Source organism: Oreochromis niloticus, linkage group LG8, assembly GCF_001858045.2.
Source record: "Oreochromis niloticus isolate F11D_XX linkage group LG8, O_niloticus_UMD_NMBU, whole genome shotgun sequence".
NCBI classification, from domain to species: Eukaryota; Metazoa; Chordata; class Actinopteri; order Cichliformes; family Cichlidae; genus Oreochromis; species Oreochromis niloticus.
Genome location: NC_031973.2, coordinates 8,696,912 through 8,720,794, shown reverse-complemented (window position 1 = coordinate 8,720,794; position 23,883 = coordinate 8,696,912). Strand labels below are relative to the sequence as shown.

The 23,883-nt window shown below is 38.6% G+C and overlaps 2 protein-coding genes across 6 annotated transcripts in view; both read right to left on the bottom strand.

The window, feature by feature from the left end:
- Positions 1 to 125: 125 nt before the first annotated feature.
- Positions 126 to 5,518, bottom strand: si:ch73-127m5.2 (uncharacterized). 4 transcript variants are annotated; one of them, XM_019362263.2, is made up of 6 exons: positions 5,361 to 5,518; positions 3,683 to 3,934; positions 3,270 to 3,576; positions 2,051 to 2,251; positions 1,814 to 1,943; positions 126 to 1,702 (listed from the first exon to the last, which is right to left on the bottom strand). In XM_019362263.2, exons 3-6 carry the CDS (start codon positions 3,535 to 3,537, stop codon positions 1,231 to 1,233), a joined length of 1,071 nt encoding a protein of 356 aa, XP_019217808.1. In that variant the 5' UTR covers positions 3,538 to 3,576; positions 3,683 to 3,934; positions 5,361 to 5,518; the 3' UTR covers positions 126 to 1,230. The 4 variants fall into 4 exon arrangements, with proteins under 4 accessions (XP_019217808.1, XP_005458248.1, XP_005458247.1 ...); XM_005458191.3 differs by having other exon boundaries at positions 3,270 to 3,690; positions 3,800 to 3,934; XM_005458190.3 differs by having other exon boundaries at positions 3,270 to 3,934.
- A 1,552-nt stretch (positions 5,519 to 7,070) lies between these two features.
- The window catches only part of LOC100696121 (kinesin-like protein KIF19), a 33,920-nt gene continuing 17,107 nt past the window's right edge, over positions 7,071 to 23,883 (bottom strand). Inside the window, exons 3-20 of one of the 2 annotated variants that reach the window (XM_019362265.2) lie at positions 21,966 to 22,076; positions 21,755 to 21,842; positions 21,015 to 21,151; positions 14,431 to 14,556; positions 14,141 to 14,335; positions 12,078 to 12,224; positions 11,855 to 11,977; positions 11,516 to 11,672; positions 11,250 to 11,421; positions 10,763 to 10,961; positions 10,347 to 10,617; positions 9,970 to 10,094; positions 9,704 to 9,867; positions 9,492 to 9,597; positions 8,878 to 9,001; positions 8,075 to 8,463; positions 7,612 to 7,780; positions 7,071 to 7,312 (exon numbers count right to left, since the gene is read on the bottom strand). In XM_019362265.2, the coding sequence (XP_019217810.1) occupies positions 7,185 to 7,312; positions 7,612 to 7,780; positions 8,075 to 8,463; positions 8,878 to 9,001; positions 9,492 to 9,597; positions 9,704 to 9,867; positions 9,970 to 10,094; positions 10,347 to 10,617; positions 10,763 to 10,961; positions 11,250 to 11,421; positions 11,516 to 11,672; positions 11,855 to 11,977; positions 12,078 to 12,224; positions 14,141 to 14,335; positions 14,431 to 14,556; positions 21,015 to 21,151; positions 21,755 to 21,842; positions 21,966 to 22,076 (2,931 nt within the window). In that variant the 3' untranslated portion in view covers positions 7,071 to 7,184. Of the gene's footprint in view, positions 7,313 to 7,611; positions 7,781 to 8,074; positions 8,464 to 8,877; positions 9,002 to 9,491; positions 9,598 to 9,703; positions 9,868 to 9,969; positions 10,095 to 10,346; positions 10,618 to 10,762; positions 10,962 to 11,249; positions 11,425 to 11,515; positions 11,673 to 11,854; positions 11,978 to 12,077; positions 12,225 to 14,140; positions 14,336 to 14,430; positions 14,557 to 21,014; positions 21,152 to 21,754; positions 21,843 to 21,965; positions 22,077 to 23,883 lie in introns of both variants that reach the window. The other variant, XM_019362264.2, reaches the window with a different exon arrangement.

Here is a 23,883-nt window from a genome sequence, read left to right as displayed (position 1 = left end):
GTGGGGTGGTAACACTCTAGGTTTCCCAGATGAACTTTAATATTGCAGCTGATAGGGGTATTTAAAGCCTCTGTCAGCTCCTGCTCCGTTTATAAGATAACAAAAAGAACAACAGAAGACAATTCTTAAAACTAGATCATCCTGTTTTACTCAACTCAAGTAAAAACCTCTATTTCCATTATTCTAGTACAGATGTGAAAATCTAAGGAATAAATACAACATTAAAACAGGAGACAATGTACCACAAGCCAAAAAAATATAATCTATATTTGATATTATCCATGTACCAGCTCTTCTGTTGACTGAAAAAATAATGTATGATTGGATTCTAACTGATACCAAGAAACAAAACCTGTTACTGAAGCAGCAAATGATCAATTTAAAAAGATATCTAGAGATTTTGGAAAATGCACTTATTGGCTTTCTTGCAAAGGCTGAGATGAGATGACTGACACCACAGCTGTATCAGGTACACAGTAAACATGCAGCAATTTCACCAGATTGCCTAACTTAGCACAGAAAGTGGAAACAGTTTTCAAAAAGTCCATCCAAATGAAACAAAACATAAGGTTAAAGCCATATTTCATGTAGTTTGCTTTAATAAGATAAAAAAAACAAAATAAAACAACAACAACAAAAAACAAACTATTGCAGAGTGCCATGAAAACTTTGTCTTGTCACACTTGTTTTTGTGCACGGATTGAACAAATAATAGAGAGGGTTGTTAAATCCTATTGTGCCCATTTTCAGCTATAGTATTTCTTATTTCATGACTACTACAACAGCTTTGAAGAATTCACAGCTATCCTGCCTTTGTCTTGATTTTCTGCTCTTTGCAAACACAAGGTTTTAACAGAAGGTGGGTGCAAAATATTCAGTGCTTTAGAGTGGCTGAAGCCTGAGCTTTACTTGTAAATATGCTGACCTCTTTATTCTAAACTTTGGGCATGTTAAATATGCACCTTTGAAACAAAATATATATAAAAAAAGCCATCAAGCCTGTGTGTATTTCCAGCCTTACTGATAAGGTAGGTTAACCAGCTGTGGCTCTGACTACATATTACAACTTTCTGGAAGAAAGTGAATAGCTCCTTAAAGCCTGACACCAATATGTAACATGTTGTGATGATTTTGCGCTCATTACAGTGGAGAGCTTAATTTACCCCGACCTCTGTCCGATCGCTGAGAATCAGTTTGAATGGGTCTTTATACTTATCATGTGAGCAAGTATCAAACAGGTCCAACTGAACCGAGGCCGCTGGAAACAGTCTCGTAACCTACAGAGACCAGGGTGAGGACATTACTCTCCACACCATCTGGCTTACATGGCTCTGCCTGGGTCTCCACAGGTCCAGAAGCTACAGTTTCCTGTCTGATCTTCTTCTTGGCTCTGATTCGACCTTTGGCTTTTGAAATGAGCTTTCCTTGTTCTTTTTCCCCTCCAGACACCTTATGAAGCTTCTCATTGTCCATCAAGCGAGTTTTGCGGTGGCGCCTGCGGACACGGCGCATTTGTGGACCTGAGTCGGCCGGGTCAGATGCTGCGACACCAGACAGGATGCGAATCTGCTGTTCAATTACCATAACAATCATGTCCAGTGCAACATCAAGCATTCCAAGACCGAGGCCATGAGTGACGTTGTCGAAGGCACCACTGTTGACCGGGTCCCTAAAACACTTTCTCATATCCTCAAGATGGTTCCTAGGAGAAAAAGGGAAAGTGTTAATGTAAACTAGTCGCTTAATTATGATGTTTTATTTTCACAAGCACAGTAACCACGTTATACAGGACGCACAGTAACGAAAGACATACTTTGTTTCAATAATTTTGGACCAGTGTTGAACTGTATTTGTCTCTGGGATAAGCTGCTTTGCCATGTTGCCATAGTCAATGTAGTCATGGGCAAAATCCTTCATATCGTCACACAGAGCTCTGGTGTCGCCTAAAAAATTAAATTAACCAAATTAGCAGCCGAGTCTTTCAAACTCATTATCAATTCCAAACATGGCTCGACACACACGCCACCCCCCACACACAAACACCTCTAACCTTCAGTGAGTTTGGAGAAGGACGAGGATACAGAGGTAGTTGTGCTTGGCGTGAGGCCGAGTACATTAAGCGACTCCAGGAGTGTTTTCTTGCTGGCTGGTCCTCTGCTGACCCGAGTGTACGCTGCCAAAGACCGCAGGGACATCTTTTCTGGAGCCTGCAGACGCCTTTTAATTTCATCATATGAGATGAGATATTTCCCTGAAATTAGAGCAAAACAGAAGGACATAAATCAGCACAGCAGGATTAGAATGAAACAGCATCTGATCAAATCTGAACAGAGAAATTGTTTTTTTTAACATCTAACATTTTAAAAAACTGTAAGGGCTAGAATCAAGGAGACAGTTTACACATTTGCTGAATAAATGACTTCAGAGGGTTGTGGCAAATAGACAGCACAGCCTCTTTGAATTCTCAAGTTTTACATGTCAGGATATAGGAAAAATGCTCTGATCCTTAGAGTGTCTTAAAAAATAAGCATACTCTTAGTTTTTCTCTGGGAATTAACAGTATAAGTATTATTAAACCTGACCATTATTGAGTGTGAGCACCTGTATAAAAGCAGATGTTTTGGGAGTTTGGTGGTCTGGAGCATTCAGGTGCACGGTAACACAATGCTAAGAAGACCTCAGCAATGGTCTTAGAGAAGCAATTGTTAATGTCCATGGAAAGGGTTACAAGGCCATTTTTAAACAGAGCAATCACTGAGTCAACCATAAATTCAGAGGTGAGGTTATCTGCAAAGCAGCCAAGGCCCAAGCACAGGGGCAAATCTATAGCAATGGCCCAAAGTCCTTAGACCTTAATCAAACTAAAATGGTGTGGACCTTAATAGAGCTGTGCATAAACAATGACCTGCAGACTTTAGTCAACTAAGCAAAGTTGTAAAGAAGGATAGGTCAGAAGTCCTCCATAATGATACCGGAGGCTGAAAGTCACACAGTAAACAACTATTTCAAATTATTGCTGCTAAACGTGGCTCTACAAGCTACTGAATCATAGGGTATACTTAGTTTTTCACTGCTTCAGCATTTTATTTTAGTTTTTGTTAAATAAATAATAACACTGTAATCTTTCATTTGTAATATTTACATTGTTTTACATTGGTGTACTTTCTTTTTACGTTACTTTGCAAAATTTTCACTGCACTGTATTTTACTTGGAGCCATAAGTTTGAAAAACATTCAGATGGTGTGATTTCAAACAACTGGCTACTTACGAGCTTTTGATCCTTTCATGTTGGGATCCAGGAGTGATGAAACCTCAGCAAATGCGATCTGGCTAGTGGACTCTGTATTTTCGCTTGAGCTTTGTGGGAGATCCTGATTCACAGGTAAATCCTCAGTCTGGACTGGGGCAGAAACCTGCATCGGAGGCTGAATATGAGGCTGTATGGTGTTCATTTCCATCTGGTTCTGGTCTAGTGGAGGCTGACCTTGCGCCTGAGGGAGGACTAATGTGCTTTCAGCTAAACTCTGTAGACCCATGCTTCCTTGTGGAGCACTGCCAGTTTGCTCTGAAGACACCTGAAATATGCCCATAACTGGCTTTACAACTGTGAAAACCATGTTCCCCTGGTTATCCAGGCTCACCATCTGGGCAGATGGGTCCATGTCTTTGTTGAAATATTACCTTGCTAACTGCAGCAGAAGGAGAAGAGCTTTTAATTGTCAGTTCAGATTGCCTTAGAGCCCCATGTAGTGTTACAGTATACTCTTATGGGCTTAAATGGTTATAGTTAAAGCTGACCTTACAAAACGGGAACATATGCCAGCTGACTCCCTTATTCAGGTAAAACCTCCTAAACTTTTACTTTTCCCTTGTTTTGTCCTGCTGTGTGACACTTGCATTCACTCATGGCAACAATACAGCAGAAATGCCATTCTGTAGATAAGAAGAAAAAGATAAATTAGGACATATTAGTCTATCAGTAAATAGGATAACGTACATTTGCTGCAGTCCATAGAGTTAGATGTACAGGGGAGATGTATTCAAATGACATTTGAATAATTTAAAAAGCAGGAAATGTTCATAATAAACCAAGTGAACTGCGTTTTTACATGTTTCCAATTTTTTTCTGAATCACGGAAACAGTTTTATTTGTCAGTGTATTTTAGGAAAGTGTTGGAAATAAACTGGTTATATCAAAACTATCAAGCCAAATAATTGTTCAAGACATGTATTAGAAAATTGATTAATGATTGAAATATTCTGAGTGTGGGGGATACAAATTGCCTCCAAATTTCCTGGTTTTAGTTTCTTACATGTGATACTGGTTATGTTATTTTTGAAAAATAAAAATAAAAAAACATCAGATTTTTAGAGTCCCTGGAAAATTACAATACCACTTCCGAAGTGCTATAGATGCATATACAGTCACCAGCCACTTCATTAGGTACACCTGAGCAACTGCTTGAAGAATAAAGGCAGCTCTGAAGAGAAAAGGGGCTCCAACCCGGTACTAGCACTAATAATACAGAGGCTGATGAGTATATATATATATATATATATATATATATATATATATATATGTGAATCTAGAGATCTGGGACACAAGGAGACAATAAGAGAAAAAACAATGCTCTCCCAAGTCCAACCATCAACTTGAGTGTGTGTGTTTTAATTACTATTAATCGATGTGGAACATAAGTTATTAACAGGATAAATAAAATATAAAAAATCTCAAACCTGCGGCTTCACGTACAGTTTAGCAAATGAAAGGACTGCATCATCAGCACGTGCTACACCTTACAACGTCACTTTACAGCAGCTAAGTGATGGTGCAAGTTAGAGGTCACAGCTCGGCTGCTTTGTGAGAGGAGTCAAATCAAAACATCCGTATTTTAGCTCAAAGAGCTAATATGTTTCTGTTCAAGATTACGTAAACTATTAAACTCATAAGAGCTTTGAAAGGCAGGAACAATCGAGATGAATAAGTTTGAGTCTCGCGCCCACTCGCGCGGATGGGCAGCGTTGATGTGCAAACTAGTTTTTTTTTAAGTAACATAAAAAAGAAAAGTTTACTTCAGAAAGTTTAGAAAAAGTTAAAAACAACTGATACTTGATGTAGCAACCGCGCCTGACTTTTAAAGCTACCAGCTAAAGACGCCAATTTCATCAACGCGTCCGCATTTAAAGTGTCTAACATTCATCATGGCTGCCTTGCTCCCACTGTGTTTCTCTGTGTGGCGAGCCTGAAACGTTACACAAAGCTGGCGAAACTGAGGCGGACCGTTGCGTTTCTGGACGGGAGACACCAAATTCACAAGCCCTAACCTTGGGTGCAACTAGTGACGGCAGTCCCACTCACCGAAATGCCTTCTAGTTTTTCCTAAAAGGACACTGATCCTAGAACGGTCCGCGTCGAAACCAGCGACATTTTCCCTTCTTCTCTGCTGTTGCTTCAGCGGGTTGCAAATCAGCTGTGTCCACTACCGCCCAGGAGCCGTAATCCCCTCTCTCATTGGTCAACTCACACATCAATCACAGGACAAGCGAGTTATTATTGGGCAAGAATGTAGTCAGTAACCCACAGGGGGCGGTATTTCCGACTCGCTTTTTTCTTTTATCAAATACACATGTATGAAGATGTATTTGTTTTCTTCTTCTTTTAATATAATGTAATTCTACCACAAAACTATTTAGTAAAATATAGAAGACCAGGAGTTTTTATAATAACCTGCTTTCTTTTAATCTGGACGATATATTTAGTTCTCTGCTTTAGCTGGAAGCCAAAGTTTTTACAGTATGGTAGGTTAGTTAGTGGATTTTTCCCTAGTTGTATTACAGGTTGAACCATACATGAATGTATGATGGATAAATAATGTCCAAATACAGAGACACATCCTTTAGCATAGTGTTGGTTGGTCATGACTCAGTGAAAAGCATATTCTCCAGTTGTTATGTAAACTGTGTGTGTAATGGCTACAGTTTTAGGGTATGGCGAAATTATGAGATACACATAAGCATCTGAGAAAAAATAATTAACAAAATGAAGTATACATAATATTAACAATGTAGTATTATAATCTTTTTAAAGAACGGAATTATAAATACAAAATCAATTAAAGTCACCCGCATTTTCCAGGGGATGCATGCAAAGACTGGATTAACACTGGAGTATAAAAATAAAACGTGATTACACAAGAAAAAATACCTTACTGCAATTTAAATTGTCTAACCTTGGCCTTCGCGCCCCCCCTAGTGGACACATGTGAACATTACACAAGATATCACAAGACGAGTGTTACAGACTTTGCAGGCAAAAAAGCAAACGCACAACAAAAACACATGCTTTGTTTTTTGGATACTTCAGTTAAATTTATTTTGGTACAAATTAAAAAAAATGTACAAAATAAAGAATAGAAAGTTGCAATTATGAAAACAATATGAATGAAAAAAAAATAATGGAAAAGGCAACAGTTAAATAATTAATTGAAACAGCCAGGTAATTTGCAAAAAACATTGTGTGTGTATCTACACAAACATGACACTTAAAGAGTGTATTGTGGGTAGGAAAAGGCAGAGACCTGGGCTATACAACTTCAAGTTTCAAGAGCACAATGATCATGATGATTAAGTTTTCTTTTTTCTTAAATTTCAGTGTGTCATGTTGAAACAAACTCACTACGAAAAACATTGATGTTGAAACCTTTTTACTGCAGGCCATTGCTCTTTTTTTTTTTAAACATCGGCATTTGTGTAATATTGTCTCCTTCTAATCTTTTGTCCCATATCCATAATTTCCCTTGGATTCTTATGTATATCACTGCTGTGAGGCCCGTTAACACCAACCATTCACTGTTCATAATAAGCACTGAACGTTACAGAGCCATTACACTGATAACAAAGGGAGCTTGATATGTTCCTGACATGACGATACCACAAGTGATTCAGCACAACAGCGAGCTAAAGAGGAAACACTTGACCCTCAGCACCATCACAGTGAGACCTGTGTGAAGTTATCCAGCTCAATGTTGTTACAAATTTTGCGTAGTGACAGTCACTGAAGGATTAATTCTTTTTTTTATTGAGGCTGCATGCTCTCAGATCTCTGATAACAAGATGGTTCCGCCTCCAGGCTCAGCTGGGTTTGGTGTTAGTGCTGGTGTTGGGAGTCGCGGCCAGTGTAAGCTCAGTGTCTGCGTATACGCTGGGCGCCTGCGCCTGTGTTTGTAATGTAAAGGAGGGGCTGGGGCTGCCTAAGTTGGGGTGCTCGCTTCAAGTTATTCATATTGGTAGTAGAGGACTCAGCATTTGAACCTATGGAAAGAGAGGGAATAACAGAATAAATGCTCAGTACAGTGATGACGAAAGGTGAAAGAGGAATGCTGCTTAAAGATTCGAGACACATAAACATGAGTTATTTAAAGGCTTTGTGTATGTATAATGTAATGTATATACCTGAGGGGTGTAATCGTGTGAAGCTGAGCAGTAAAAAAATGCACTTTACATGTTTTGGATATTATAAAATGTACATAAGGAGGTTTCTCAGATCGTGCTCGGCAGCGTTACATCTTTAGGGAAGACTATCTCCCTCACAGGCAGTGAAAATGGTTTACCTGTTTGCTGGCTGCTGTGGGGAGGCCTGACTTTGGCGAGAGGAGGGACCCCTCGGTACTGAGGGCGTAGCATAGGGGCCTGGGGTTGACCGTTAACGTGGAGATGAGGGTCTGATGTGCTGTCCAGAGGGCGAAACCTCTGAGCTGTGCTTGTCTTGGTTTGAGGCACCTGGAAGTTAGATGAAGAACACTAATCAACTGATTGTCCAAGACACACGGCATACGCCCATACCAGTGACATATATATAGTAACATAGTACACAGAGGGAATAAATCTAATATACAGTCTATAGTACCAACCTGCTGCTTAAATCCTAAAGAAAAATTACCACAAAGAAGCCACCCCAGACCAGTAATATTAGTCCTCTTGTTAGCACAGACTACTAATAATCTACAGACATCAATATTATGTGACACCTTTCACATGTCTTGTGGCAGTTTGAAAAGAAAACCAAATACTAACCGCTTGACCTGTGACCTCGAAAGAGCGTGAGCGTCTCTTTTTGCGACGACCTTCAAAGTCTGCCTCGCGAGGCGTTTGGTTTTTGTTGAGCACCTGCCGGTTACGTGGGCGCGTCCAGGTCACATGGAGGCCAGGTCCCTCCCCGGTGCTGCTGGACAGGTTATCATCTGAAGTGGCGTGTCTCATCTCGGGGCTGGGCTGCCTGACGCGCCTCATTGGCAAACCTCTAGGGGGAGCCTCGCTTAAAGAAAGGCTGCTCTTCTGCTTCTTGGGGTCCAGGGGAGATGGTGCCAGAGGTAACCGCAAGACATCCACCTCGAGCGCTTTGGAGCGCCGACGTGCTGCTTTTACTGCAATGTTTTGGACCCCCTTTAAAATCTGCTGCCGTTCTGTGGAGACACAGGTAGTTTCTTTTCACTGTTATTTTTAATCTCCATTCACACCATGGAAAGAAAGCTGGTTAACAGAGAAACACTATTTTTTTTCCTTTAGCACTGATTTAATTGTTATAACTGAAAATCTAGCGTTCATATTAAATATGAAGGAGCTCTGCAGAATATTTCTGGTATCCTGCTTCAAAAAATACACTTCTAGGTCACCGTGAAATCTGAAGGCTTCATTCTGAGCATTGATGAAAAGTGCTTGAAAAAATCTTACATCATACAAACAAACAATCATCAGACTCAAGGGTTTATTGATTTTCAGTTACCTTGCATTTAAATACTTCCCCCTGTATTTAAACTTTAGTTAAAAACCCTGTTAAAATTCCCCAAAGTTCATATGTCCTCATTTGAATATCGTACCATTTAATGAGAGGGGGATATCGGCCCCTGCCTCGCTGCTCTCAGGTGATGAGTCCAGGTGGCTGCTGACACTGTGGCTGAGATGGCTGTAACTCAGAAAGCTCTCAGGAGCCAGAGGCTGCAGCTGCAGACGGGAGATGCAGAGTGCCACATTACGATATGACATTCACTGCGGTACTTTGCTTTCAGTCGGTCTGTCTGAGTGTCAGTGAGGATTAATCAATTCTATGGCTCTCCAAAATGAAATTTTAACTCTGGATGGGGCTCTGGTGGACTCTGGTGAACATAACTTTATCTTGCCAATGAGTCACATCTCTCAGATGCATTTACACAGGAAAAAATTATGAGCTTGAGGTGATGAAACAAAGATGTAATTCTGCTGGTCTGGGAATGTCATCATGGTAAGCTTAGTAAAAAAAGCCTGAACATAAGAGTCAAAAGTGAACATTGCGAATGTTGAAAAACAAAGGGTATTAATAGAATGAAGCATATGTGAGAGTCAAATTCAAATAAGAAGCCAAGTGAAGAGAAGCTCTTCTGCATTGTCTCACAGTATGAGGGATGGCTAACAAACTAAAATGCACAAAACCAGATGGTATTATAGTTGTGCTTACCTCTCTGTTGCCCTTCCCATTAATGTGGATGGGAGGTGGGGTCATTACTGCTGAATTTTTCATTTGCCTGGCATGAGGGCTGCTCTTGAAAACTCTGTTATTGTCCCTGAAGCGGGGAATAAGAGAACAAAACTGAGAACCTACAGTATGTATGCAGACAGTGTAACGAGTTAAAAAGCTTTAAGGCACAAATAAAAAAGATGTCCTCTTACAGATCAGGTTCAGGCAGAATGGGAGGCAAGGTATGTCTGCGTATTTTGGCTTGACCTCGCCTGTTTTCCGAGCACATGTTACGTATGCTCTCCTGGTCTGAATCTATGTCCTGCATGTTGTCACGACCGTGAGAAGGCAAGGCGATCTTAGGTAGCGAGACCTCCTGGAAGTAAGCACATAGGAGCTAGTTGTACCTTGTGTTCTTCTAGGCTTAATACTACTATAGTATCACTTAGTTTAGACTTTACGTGTCAGCTGTAGTTACCTTGATGGTCTGCCTGATGGTCACCTTTTCTAGGGCAACTGCTTTCTCCAGTTTCCTATCATCTAGTTCCCTCATGTACATATCATACAGCTCCTGGAGGTGTGGAGGTACGGGCAGACTGTGGTCTGTAACACGGAGGATAATTAGTGTCTTTAAAGCAGAAAATAATTTTAATTAAAAAAAACAAACAAATCAAAAACAGTTGATGAGCTCCTTCGTGATTATTCAATTGTCTAATTGTCTGGTGCAAAGTAACTTCATTTCATTTCATTGATATTCAACTGTAAAGGGCCTAATAACCCAGTTAGCAGTGCTATAAGTATTTAGATGATGTTTGTTTTTAACAAACTTTGGAGTCATAATGCTCACATACTCACCATCAATGAACTGTCTCTGCTGTTGAATAATCTCGTCACACAGGTGTCTGTGCTGTTCAAATCGCTGCACCACAAAGTTTTTCTGTCGGATCACGTTGTCTTTGAGCAGAGCGTGGGACTGCATCTCTGCGTTCTCAATCTCCAGCTCGTGGACCTTACAGAGAAGTCCTAGGACCTCGCGTTGCTCCTCTGAGCTAACCCGCCGCGGCAGCAGCTCCTCCAAACGCCGAGCCTGATCCCGAAGCTCCAGAAACCTACGCTCAAGCAACGCCTTTAAACAAAAGGTATAAAGGCACATTTTAAAAAGCAGACTGTATTTCAGACACTAAAAATATTATGTATGCACTACAGTCAAAGGTTTTATGAGAAAGATTCTGTTTTCCATTATTTTTCTAGTTGTAGACAGACATGCCCACCTTCTCCTTGTGAATCTTTTTCTGTTCAGCCATGAGTGCAACCAGATTTTCTCGAGCTATTGCCACCTCCTGAGTCTCCGTGGTGTCTGGAGGAGACTCTGATGAATCAGAGTCCTTCTCGCTTTCATCCTTATTGACACTTTCCTTCCTCCTCTCCGCACGCCACTTTCTCCTGCGCCTGCTGCGCTCCTGCTCCCAGCTAAGAGAAGAAAATTACACATTGTCACTGACAGAGACAATAACCTCTGCTTAAATTCATTATTACATTTGATTTATGTTGTTTTTTTGACCAGACTTACAATAATTTATATTTATATTAATCCACAAACATTGACACTTTCAGGAAACTTTAAGCTCGACAAGCACATGCTGTGAGTTTTCAACATATTATCAAATAGCTGGATTTAATAATGTTACAAAGAGAATTACTGGATAATTACTGTTGGATAAATAAGTGAGAAACACAACAAAAATGCTTGACACTGACTCTGTAATGGTTAAAAGATTGTTAGAGGTGGCAATCTGGATCTCCATGTTGTTGTTTTCCAGCTCCATCAGGCTCTTCCTGATCTCCATCTGCTGGCGGAAAGCATCCAGAAGCTGCTCCCTCAACAGATCCATCTCCTCTCGACTCTGCAGGCTGGAGTGGGCCTGGACCTCTGCTACAAGGGAAGGGATGGAGATTAGACTCAAAGAGCTCAAAAAGCAGGTGTTTTTCAAATATTAAAGTCAGCAGTGAGTGCGAGACTTTACCCTGAACATTGCGGATGTCAGCTCGGTCAGAATTGAGCTGCCGACTCGCCTGTTCGGCGATCTTCTTTTTCAGCCGCTCGATCTCGCAGCGCAAGTCTGAGATGATATTGGTGTACTGAGCAATGTGGTATGACACATTTATCATGTTCTTCTTCACCTAAAGCACAAAGATGAAAAAGAATACTTGAGACATACTTTGGATCTATAATTTATACAATAGAAGTTGGATTTATAACTGCAGAAAGTTGAGTTGAAGCTACAATAATTTATTTTTACTGCAAAATGAACTTCTGCTAGAGTGAAGCAATACTGAGACATATAAAATATTACTCAGCTCACCCGTGTTCGAATACTTTTGGCACGGTCTGCATATGTCAGCGTGTTACGAGACTCCTCAAAAGCTACAGAGGCAGGGCTAATATGGGCTATCATGACCGTTCTGCTGTTTCCGCCCAAGGAGTCCTATAGTTTAAAAAAAGATTGATAAATATAAACACACAGAACAAAAACCATCAAAATCATCAACACAGTTGGTCCCCTAAAAACCTTTAGAGGACTGTACCTTCAGGAGACGAGTCAACTTGCTGTCTCGATAGTTGACATACTTGTTACCATTTTTGTCACTCAGGGCGTTAATGCAGTTGCCCAAAGCCAGGAGGGAACGGTTGATGTGGGCCCCTTCTTTCAAACGCTGACCTCTATTTTGAGTCTGATAAAATAAAATAAAAATGGATGAGTAATGAGAAAACTTTAACTATGCTTTGAAAGAAGGAAAATATTTTCCCTTTTCCTTTACTGCTCTGAAGGTGATTTAAGTAATATAAAAATAATGATAATAGTAATAATATAACAGTAATATCATGATAACACTCATTTTTGGGGGGCACTGACAAAAAAACTGAATAAGTATCAACAGATTAACACAGTTTAAACCTATTAATAAATTATACTAAATAGAGGATTCATTAATGATGGTTATATTTAAACTATGTTTTCACAGGCTTTACAGCCCCCAGACACCAGGGGAGTGTCAACACTAGTAAGCTATTGTTGGCTCTTTTTTTCAGTGTGTAGCTGACATGTTTCCACTCCTGACCAATAGATGGCATTAGCTCCTATGCTTGGTCCATCTAGTACTAAAATAACACAACCTCGCCTTTTGCTAACTACATGGACGCCTCTTCTTTACAGGCAGAGAAAATGTTCTTTGCAGCTTCATGTGACTAACACCTGTGAGGTATGCTCAACCTTGCAATGTGCAACTCATCAATATTATGCCTTTGAATCATTCAAATAGTCTCCATGGCAAATAAGTGCTCTCACAGCCTGACCGCATGATTATCTCATAGTGAAGAAGAACAAGCCTGTGGTAAAATGAGCATCAGTGACAAGCTATTCAAATAAAGGAATAAAGCAGTCTCAACCTGAACAGCTGCCAAAAAGAAAAAAAACAACTGAAAAAATACTTGAGTTTTTTCTCACTTAACCGCTTGCAAAGAGAAGGTCAAAGCAATAATACATCCCAGAAAATGAATTGGCTCGCAGATTCTCTTAATCGCTGTATTGACAAATACCAGTGTGACAATACTCCTAACTAGGAGCTAAAACAAATTCCATGGACTGTTATTCGCTTTTAAATCTATGTCATTCTTATTTTCTTTGTAAAGAATGTGTTTCATTATGTTATCTTCCAGTTCTTTATTTTGTGTTAGTTTTCTGCAGAAATATCTAGAACATTTTTCATAAATTCCTGAAAAACAAAACAGTGTTGTCTAAAAAAAGAAAAAAAGTGCAGACATCAGATTTCATTCATGAAAAGAAATGAGTTGTGATACCATTAACACAGTTACGGGATTCATGTTTCTGACCACCTGTCAAATTTAAGTCCACTATGAACTGTTTTTGACTCTGCTTAGGTAGAGGTTGCAGGTACGTCGCTGCAACTGAATCAAAACATGTATCAAAAAGTTGACTGCTGTTGTAGCTGTTTAAGTCAGAGATACACCTTAATGTATTTCACCATTCACTACTGGGTAGTTGTCTATAACAGTGTGCTGTGATAAAATCTGTATTAAGTTTCTCTTTTTGTTCCTGTTTGATTATTAGCAGGGACAATCAAAATGTTTAAGATGAATGTGTGCCAACACTAGAGCTGTGCCTTTGAACAATGTTGAAACTGTTTACTTTTAGAATCAAATTGGAATTATTTAAGGATTCTTAGCTATCATAAGACAGCACAAAATGGGGGAACTCGTGTCACAAATATATGTTAAAATGAAAAAACAAAAACTGGTGGCCCCTGGTGGACATATCCTACTGGATCGAGGGACTGAGATTATATTATATTTTTTATAAGTCTCCTAAGATTTATGGTAACCTCCATCCTCTTACGAAATCATTCACTGTTCCCCATGGAGACACGACTCATGGAGCAAACCCTTGTACTGTATACAGACACGTCACATTAGCCACAGCCTTGAAACTTGACTTCAGTAGGTAAGCACTTGATAAAAGTAGCTTCACCCACACAGATACATACGATTAGACAATGTTTCAGCAATTTAAAGCCCTCCCTCTGAATACATATATATATATATATATATATATATGTGGTATGACACACACCTGTGCTGCTCGTTCGGAGCCGGCGAGGTCAATCATGAAGAGGCGTGCAAAGCGGACCTCCTGCAGAACGTCACGACAGCGGCTCTGCTGTTTGACAGCTACTTGCAGCACAGCGTGGGAGCGAGATGACGTCTGATTGGCGGCTGTTGGCTCCTGGGTGCGCTGTTTGTTACCCTTCATGAGGAGCTCCATGATCTAGAAAAACACAGGTGTGAGTTATTTCTGGTCCTGTGAGTGTTTTGATTGAAATAAATGGGTCGTGTAGTGCTTGGAAAGGTAAACTGACTCACCTCTTGAGCATTGATGGTGGATACCTCTGTGATTCCAGCAACCTGAATAACTCCCTTGGAATCTTCTCTTAGGTCTAAGAATCCTGAGGATGGATTCAGCAGGTCACGGATCATCTCATTGTAGATCTAATAACAAACAGAATATATGTATAAATATATATGAATGGATCTGCAATAAAGATCAAAAAGCTAGGTTACAGTCACACATTAACTGTGAACATCCATGGAAAAGGCTTCATTCAGCCTTTCAGGCCTCCTGCATAGACTGAAACCTGGTACAAAAACATCAAGTGCTACATTTTCAGCAACTTGTCATTAAGTAACCTCTACTTGTTGGGTGGTAAGCTGTCATCAAATTAACGTCAGTGCTGTTTTTCATGAAAGCAGAATTGAAGTGACTTCTCTGAACTGACAGTAATGGCGTGAACGTGAAGGCCCACAGCCACATAAAAACCCAGTGTAGGAAGTTACATCCTGGAAAGTGACCACTGGACGACAATCTGCCAGTGGGTTGGAAATGTTAAAGATGCTTTTTATTTGTCGAGCAGACAAACCCACAAACGCTAACAAGAGGATGCTTTTACTGCCACTGACAGCTGGGTGGTTGTTCTGTTATTTTTTCCATTGGTACACTATGATTGCTGGTGATGTTTAAACAAGCCCGAGTGTACAGCAACTCTGAGAGGTTCTACTGAATCATAGTGGTACTTTGAGCTAAATGTTAAAATACACTCATGGTAAACGTGCTAAAATCACTGTTAGTGCTCTGCACAAGATACAGCTAAGATATATGTTCACAATACAAAGTGTTGAATAAATTTAACACTTGACAAGATGATGGCTTTAAAAGAAAATAATGGAATCATTAAAGATTGCTGGATAGTCAGAAATATTACAGTATAATACATCAAAGCTAGCAAAGAGGATACAAAAACAACTGTCAGTGCAAACTATCGCAAAATCTACTTAAATTAATACCAACAATCGGCCTAATGCTGTGATGATATTAGAAATGGAATTGCTAGTGAGACTACCAGCAGAATTACATGATTCTTGATACAATTCGACACCAAAACAACGTGATTATTACATGTACTTAAACACAAACGTCTTGATTAAAATGTTACGCTGGTACTTTAGGATAACAGCACAAAGTACTTCCATGCCCAACAGTGTCCACCTGTCTTCATCAAAGGTATCCTAAATATTGGTTCTGTTGACCTCTGGTGACCTACAACAGCTCTAAACCCGAGTAAGTAACATGTCTGGAAAAATCTAATACTAACATGGTGCCAAGTAAATTGTAAAGGCTTTTGGAAATCAGACATCATTCATAAAGAAACCCATTTCAAAAGAGAACTGGCTTTATATTCTGAACCTTCAGATGGACAAAATAGTAGTTAGTTATTTGGACAAAAGCAGCTGCCAGAAACCAGCTTGCAGAGTTTGCCATCCTTAGAGGCTCACTAATGTAGCTAAAAAGGTTTCTCTTTCCATTAAGGTTTCTAAATCTGCCAAAACCCACAAACCAGAATAAACATGAACGAAAAAGGAGGACGGCTGTGTGCATCTGAATGGTACAGAATGGCTGAAGGTGTCCTTTTATCAGTACAGGCTATATTTATGTGCTCTGTGCACATGTTTAAGAGATTGCACATGTGAAAGAGATTGTGATTGGAACAAGGAAAGGAACAGATGTGTGCACTTCGCTCTGTAAGGCTATAAAATGGCGTTTAAACTCTTTGTGGTGAGGCAGCAGCGGTGACAGATTGCTCCCTGGAAACAGCAAACACACATGTCACGCACACACTTGTTTCAGGATTCATCCCGATGAGTTCAATACAGGTCAGAGAGCATCCAGACTCAGCGACTAGGTTTCCTAATAGGAACATTTTAACTTCCACCCACCGAGAGCGCCACTAAAAGCTAGGCTTCAATAACATTGTCAGTCACTGAACATAATGATAGAGTCTGGCACTGAAAACACAAAATGTCATTTTGATGTCAGATGCAAAGCCCACTCTGAGAGGTTAAATTTGTATCCAACAAGTACATCTATTGTGCCATTTTCATTTTGTGTTAAAGCCTCAATGCTCTTTTCATATTTACACATTTATTTCATTTTTCATCTCTCTGTTTGTATTCCTCATTTTGTTTCTTTGCCTGGAGCTTTTCCTTTTTGTTTTCTTCTCTAAATTTCTTTTCTTTCCTGACAGCCTGAACATTTCTGAATAAATCTGACACATTTATTTGTATTTTTGTGCTGCCATCTTTTGCAGATCTTGTTGCAAAACTATAACAGATAAATTGTTCACTTAAAATCATAGAAATAACCTCAATGACACAGTTACTTTCAAAGATTCTTTTCATGTGTACTTAAAACAGAAAAAAACCCCAAACCAACAAAAACATTCAAATAGCTTGCTAAATGACATGTGGTGAAAAGTGTAATTAGATCTCCTGAATGCTTACTGTAAGGCTATATTGTTTTTGTATTTTCAAAGTGAGGAAAAGCCTAAATGACCTCTTGAAGCCTGTAGCTATACTAATTCACACCAGCCAGGATAAGTTTCTTCTGTCAGAGTCAAGTGAACCAGCTCTATTGTACCCAGGGCTATTAAGGCTTTTGTTGCTGAACACACAGAGTGAGCTGTACCTGCTTGTCAATAATGAGGTGTGGAACCACAGCCAACAGTGAAACCGCCATCCTCAGCCTGTGGTTTTATCTGTGGTTCATCATCCACTGACAAAGGCAAAGGTAACAAACACCTAAAAGTACTGAACCTTTCTATATAAAGGCACATGTAAATCCAGTACCCAAGAATAGTTTCCAGTTACTGTTGTCAATTTATAGCAATGTGCTGAAGTAATGATGACAAGAGACAAGAATGGCATGGACTGAGCAATGGTCTCTACAATCGACCCCCGCCTATTCATGTTCAGTATTCGCAGATTTTTTCGTAGAGCATATCTAAAATATTTGCTAATCATTTTAATTTTATTTTTGTGACTAAAAAAATTTTTTATGATAGAAAAATGATTTACTAATTTTTAAATATTCATATTAATGTAAACACAGCAAAATATCAATAAAACGTCAAAATTCAAACACAAAGCTCCCAGGAAATAAAATGCAGCTTGGAAAGCTAAAATATATCAGCATTTTAAGAGAGGGTCTCAAGTATTTGAGGATTTCAGCTATTCACGGGAGCCAGTGGTCCCTACCCCCTGTGAATACTGGGGGTCGACTGTACTGTTATTCCCTTGTAATGTATTCAAATCTCAATTCACTCTAACTTAAAAAACAAACTTGAACTAATAGCCCCAACACCGGAAATCACTTAAAAAATTCATTCCAAAATTCAAAGAAATTATTTAATTGTTTGCATCAGTACTTCACCTCAATGTAGTTAAACTCAAAAGCTAATTAGGAGGTAATCAGCAGCACAAAAGCACATTTTGTATGTTCTGTATTGCCACAGGATAAATAATTAGTCAGACGTCGACACTGTTATTAAAATATAATCGCTCAGTAACTTTCGTTCACTCAGAAGCAAACGCATATTTGTTTTTTAATAACATTTAATTGATAATCTGAATTTTAATAGAATATCTACATAGGCATACCCAGGGCCATTTTCAGGAAACCATCAAACCTGTGCTCTAGTGCAAAACTGTTCAAAACTAATGCAAGTTTATTAGGTTAAAAAATAATTTTTTATGAATCATATAAGTTAGCACAGCTGAAAACTAAACAACCTCTAAACATTGTACTAGTTGAGCGACTCAGGCTTCAGCATTTGTATGTATTTACAGTCTAAAATTGTTCCCCAAAAAACAGTAAAACTCAAACTTCTAAGAAATAGAGACAAATTTATGTGGAAAAACTGCCACAAAAACTAAATGCAATGGTGTGTATTACTCCAGTGAGATAACAACACAGACTAAATCTAACCAAAACAGAAAGAGAGCTGGGAGTTTCCAGTACTCAACTGAGAAAGACATGTACGTACATAAAAGTTTCTAGTTTGACAAACAGGCGCCTCACAGGTCCTCAATCAGCAGATTCATTAAAAGATGCAAAACATGCTAACAGTGAAGAGGCGACTCCTGGAAGAAATATCTGAGTCTTAAAAATGATGCTGCATATCTGAGACTAAGCAATATGAAAATAAAATAAAATGAAAAATAAAACCTAGACACTGAGCATAAGAAGATTAAAAAACCCTGCAGAGACAGGCTGATCAAAATGAGATCTCTTTGGGTGAAAAAACAAACCCCAAAACAATTTGTGAACAGAAGAATAAATAAAAAGACCCAAACTACAACTTCCTCTGCAAAAACTATTTAGAAAAGAAACAGTTCCTTTTATTTTCCTGCACGTTCGGTGAACAGAACAGCTACCACATCCCTTTTTAAGTGCCCATCAACCAATTCAGTTCATGGGAGCTGTTTCAGGAAGCAAGGAATGAAATGTGTCCAGATGACCTAAACTGAATGCCAATTATAATTTCTATTCACACTGCAAATCATGTGATTAAGTTTGAGTTTTCATGAAAATTTTCTGGATGATCCTAAACTTTATAAATAAAGAAAGATAACACAGTAAATGGGAGAAATTAGTTTTTGAACATTTCAGACACTTTTCAGCCCTTCACTGCATTTGATGTTGTTACAAAAAGCCACATTTCAAACAATAAGAATCATTCGAAGATGCAAAACATACAGGCCAGTAACATACACTTATTAATGCTTCAACATATACTAGTCAACATAGTCGAAAACCCCCCACACAAAACACAAAAACAAAAAGGGTAATGCAAGCTTTAAGTCATAACTACATTTTCTATTAGTACAACATTTTAATCTCTTAAATACCCAAACATATTCTGTCAGTAGTTTTCAGTTGTGATGAACTGGTTTCAGTCAGTGGCGGGATTGGTGTGTTTACTGAACACAAATGAACTCTCTTGTACAGTCCAGAATCAATCAGTTTATTGTATTTTCAAGCCAATGCTCTCCAAACACAAAAGAACAGTGTACACACAACACTGTCATCAGTGCCACCATGCCGTGACTGACTGAAATTGGCTAAGGCTGAGCTACTGGCATGCTGGATGCTGACATGAGTGTCCAAGCTGTTCCTGCAGCCTCGCATATCCATGAGAGTACTATCACAGATCTGATTACTCTTGATGAAAATCGGAGTGGTGAGAGGTACCAAGCCGAGGTGTTAGATAGAGCTTGACCACTATAATGGTGGGACTCATATCCCTAGGGCTGATACATTTACATTTACTGAAATATCAGAATCAGCTTTTATAACAACAGATAAATGAAAATGTTAAAAAGTCAAAAGTCAAAACACCCTTCAACCCTGAGTGTTCACGCTGTATAATTTGTCCACCAAAGGGTACTTTGAAACTTCCCTGTAGGCCACACCTTTCGCCACAAACACAACAACTAGTTGATCTGAGGAGAGTCAGACAGAACTTAAATGAGTTATTCCCAAGTTGTTGTGACAAAAAAACAAGATAGTTTGTGAACTGCATTGTCATATTATCTTAGCAAGGATTCATAAATTTCTATGCACATCACAGGTTCGGGAAATCTGTTTAAGTTTCATGTGTTTGAAAGAAACAAAAAATATCAGCTCATACATTGAAGTTTTAAATCTTCAAATATTGCTACATCAGGTGGATCTGGAAACTTGCTTAGTCCATGTGCTGATGGGTGACTGCTTGTATCACTTCCAGAGGTCACCTTATTTGAAATGTTTTGTATATTTATACTGCATATACCATATGTGCATATACTGTAAGTTCCATTGCATAATATAAAGATGTATCTAACAATCTTATTTTATATTATTTATACATATACATACAGACATATATATATATATATATATATATATATATATATATATATATATATATACATACATATACATTATATATATATACATATATATATATATATATATATATATATATATACATACATATACATTATATATATACATATATATATATATATATATATATATACACACACATATATATATATATATATACATATATATATATATATATATATATATATATATATATATATATATATATATATACACACACATATATATATATATATATATATGTGTGTGTATGTATGTATGTATATACAAGCAGTCACCCATCAGCACATGGACTAAGCAAGGATGCTCAGCTCACTTCAGATGTGACATGGATGCCAGAAAAAAGTAAAGTGATAGCTGTATCTGCCTACTACGGGCATTAATTAACAACATCAAATGTTACAAGACCAGTGTGAAGGTGGAAACCAAAAAAAAAAAAAAGACAAAACCAAAAGACAAAATCCCATTTGAACAGTAGACAGAACCAGCAATGGATATCTAATGTTCATACCTCAAGAAATTAGTGGTAATTAGTGAGTGAGCAATCAGGGTAATGGATCTAACATTTTGGGTCTCACTGCAGAGCAATTAGATGTGTCATTACTTGAGAGTTCGTGATAAGAATACAGGTCTAGAGACAAATTCTTTTAAAAATGAAAAGCCTTACTTCCAGATAGGACATAGACACACTGTACAGCATGTCATCACTGGTCTCCTCAATGGCACGGAACAGGTCGTTCAGAGTTCGAACATAGATGCCTGGCTCCTTGTCAGTCCCTAACATGGTGTACGTCTTTCCACAACCTGAAAACAAAATATAATACCTCTTAATACCTCAGTCTTAACCACGTAGTGAGCATCCAGTGAAAGACAAAATTAGCTACAAAGGTGAATTCGTAAAAAAAACATTTTAAAGTATAAATAAATGCCAATCATTTGCTCCTAACGTGTTAACTTTGTAGTTTCAAGGAGGAAACAACATGCACACATGAGTGGCTACAACCTCTGTGCTTACTTTCCACCAGAGGAGGCAAAGAGTAGAGCTTGTGTGCGAGAAATGGCCGGGCAGAAGGCAAAAAATGAAAGCAAGAGAAAGGTGGGAAACTTGATGGAGCAATGGCTCTATACTAGTCTTTGACAGCCTGTGACTACCCACTGGAAATGTGGGATGCAGAGCATGACTCATTTTCTAATCAGACCTTTACTAAAATCAAAAGTGAAACAGGTGTTAATAAGATGTCTACCTTTTCCCAAGAGCATGCTGAATAGCTCTCTGGCTCAGGCTGACAACAGGTCAGGAGGGTTGCACATGTAATTAGTGTATGATACACCTATGAGCACTGAGACTGAGTACTAAGAAATATACTTGGTTCTTGTACAATGCACATACACTCGCACAAAACAAACCTGTGGGTCCATAGGCAAACACAGTGGCATTGTAGCCTGATATAAGGCCCTCAATTAAGCCTTTTGTTGTTGCCCGGTACACTTCCTCCTGTATAGGGAGGAGAAAATAAAGGGTTCAGGCCATACATAAACAGCTACACATCAATATGAATACAGTGCAAGATTTGCTTAAATTTAGTTTGTTTTGTTTTTTCTTTAACTCCTGACAAACCTGACTAGCAGAGAAGTCAAATGCTACATCAAACATGTAAGTCTTCTCCCTTGAGCGATTGGCACGCAAGATGTCGTCTGGGTCCTCCATGGGGTCCATCAGAACCACCATCTAATGATGGAGAAAATGGTAAAGATACAGGAAAGAAAGACAGGTTATTGCAGGAAAGGGGCTAAACAGTATTGACATCAGCGTGGCCATTTAACTTAGTAATGTGTTTGTTGTGTAGACAGTACGGTTTACTTTTAATAACCGTGGAAAGCTGTGCTAATGAGCAAATGGGCTCTCTATTCAGTGACACTAGGTCCAGCTTGAAAGTGTGGCAAAGATAAATGACCAGAAGGTCAGCTGAAAGGCTACTGAAGCATAATTCTGCTGGGATTAGATGGATGACTGTTCACTAATCATCACAGTATCTCATAAGTGCAGGAAAAAAATATAAACGACCACTCAGTTTCCAGGACTAGCTAACACAAAATAAAGATACGTCTCTTTGTGGCAGATCACTGCAGATTCAAGTTTCTCTTGAGCCCCTTACTGTGCTGTACATCTGGAAAAACGAGATAGCCATTTGTTTGATGTCCCCCTTCAGGCCAATGAGATGAGCTCCAGTACCTACTTAATGATCATAAAACACCATGCTCCAAGCGTGTCCATTTGGATTTATTTTACTACATTTATGTCTTTTTTTAAAGTAGGTTTTAGCATTCAATTACCTTTTGTGACTATTTTAAAGGGTCTAGTTCACCTTCTCTCCAACCTTTATAGTTTCCACATTTGCTAAAACACAGCTGTTGGTGTTAAATGACTGAATTGACTGTTTGTGACGGTGAAGGGGGATATTCTGTGTAGTAGTATCAACTTCACACCAATATGTAACAGCATTTCTGTATTTTCTTGAATTAAAGGTGCATGTAATTAGCACTAAATTATATGTGTATATACATATACACATACATACACACAAACTAATTACTTGAGATTCTCCATAATCTGTTCATGTGGTCACAGGGGCAAACATACTATTGTTTTTACCACAGATGGTATTTTAATATATTCAGATCCAAATTAAAGAGGCATGTACAAAAAAAAAAACAAGAAAATATGTCTAACAGAGAAAAGCAGTGTCACATGAAGGCAAAGAAAGGAAGGGAAAAGCAATTGTGTAACTTCACTTTTGTGCACCTTTGAGCCTAAATGTTAAAAGTAAAAACTTTAGTTAGTATAACTTCTTCCACCTATATATTATTAAAATTAATGGTAAGAAATTGCATGTGAAAGATGAAAATGCCAGCAGAAGCTATTTCCTCCAGGAAATGAAAGCCACTTCTTGTGACAAATACAGTCCCCTCTACACTCATTTCACAGCTTGTATGTAGAATATGCATTTATGGAAATGGGAATCCACTCAGGCCATCTGTCTGAATCATGGTCATAGAACATAATGACCCAAAAAGCAGCTCACATGGCAAAGACAGTCATGCAGTAAAGAGACAAACTTCAGTTTTTTAGGGAGAAAATTGGAAACACTGGTGTCAAAAATATACTAAAAATATGCTTTTGTGCATGTGACAGCCACGGCAGCAGAAATTACACTGAATGTGAATAAGCACTGAAATGTCACATTCTTCTAATTGTTCAGTTTGACAAAACTAGTCCATTATCACTAGTAAATCACATCTCTCAAAAAGAACATTTCAGAAACAATGCAGAAACAGAACATCACGACATCAGGAAAAATATATTACAATAAGGATGACAAATCTCAGGCTCAGAGTGGTTCCAACTGACTTGGTGTGCTTGTACACAGCTGAAGGAAAATTAGTTTTCTCACAGTATTGTAGGCTTGAATCTTGTGCAACTCACCTGGGAGAAAAATTAATAAAAACAGAGAGCACTTAAGTTTATTTTAGATATG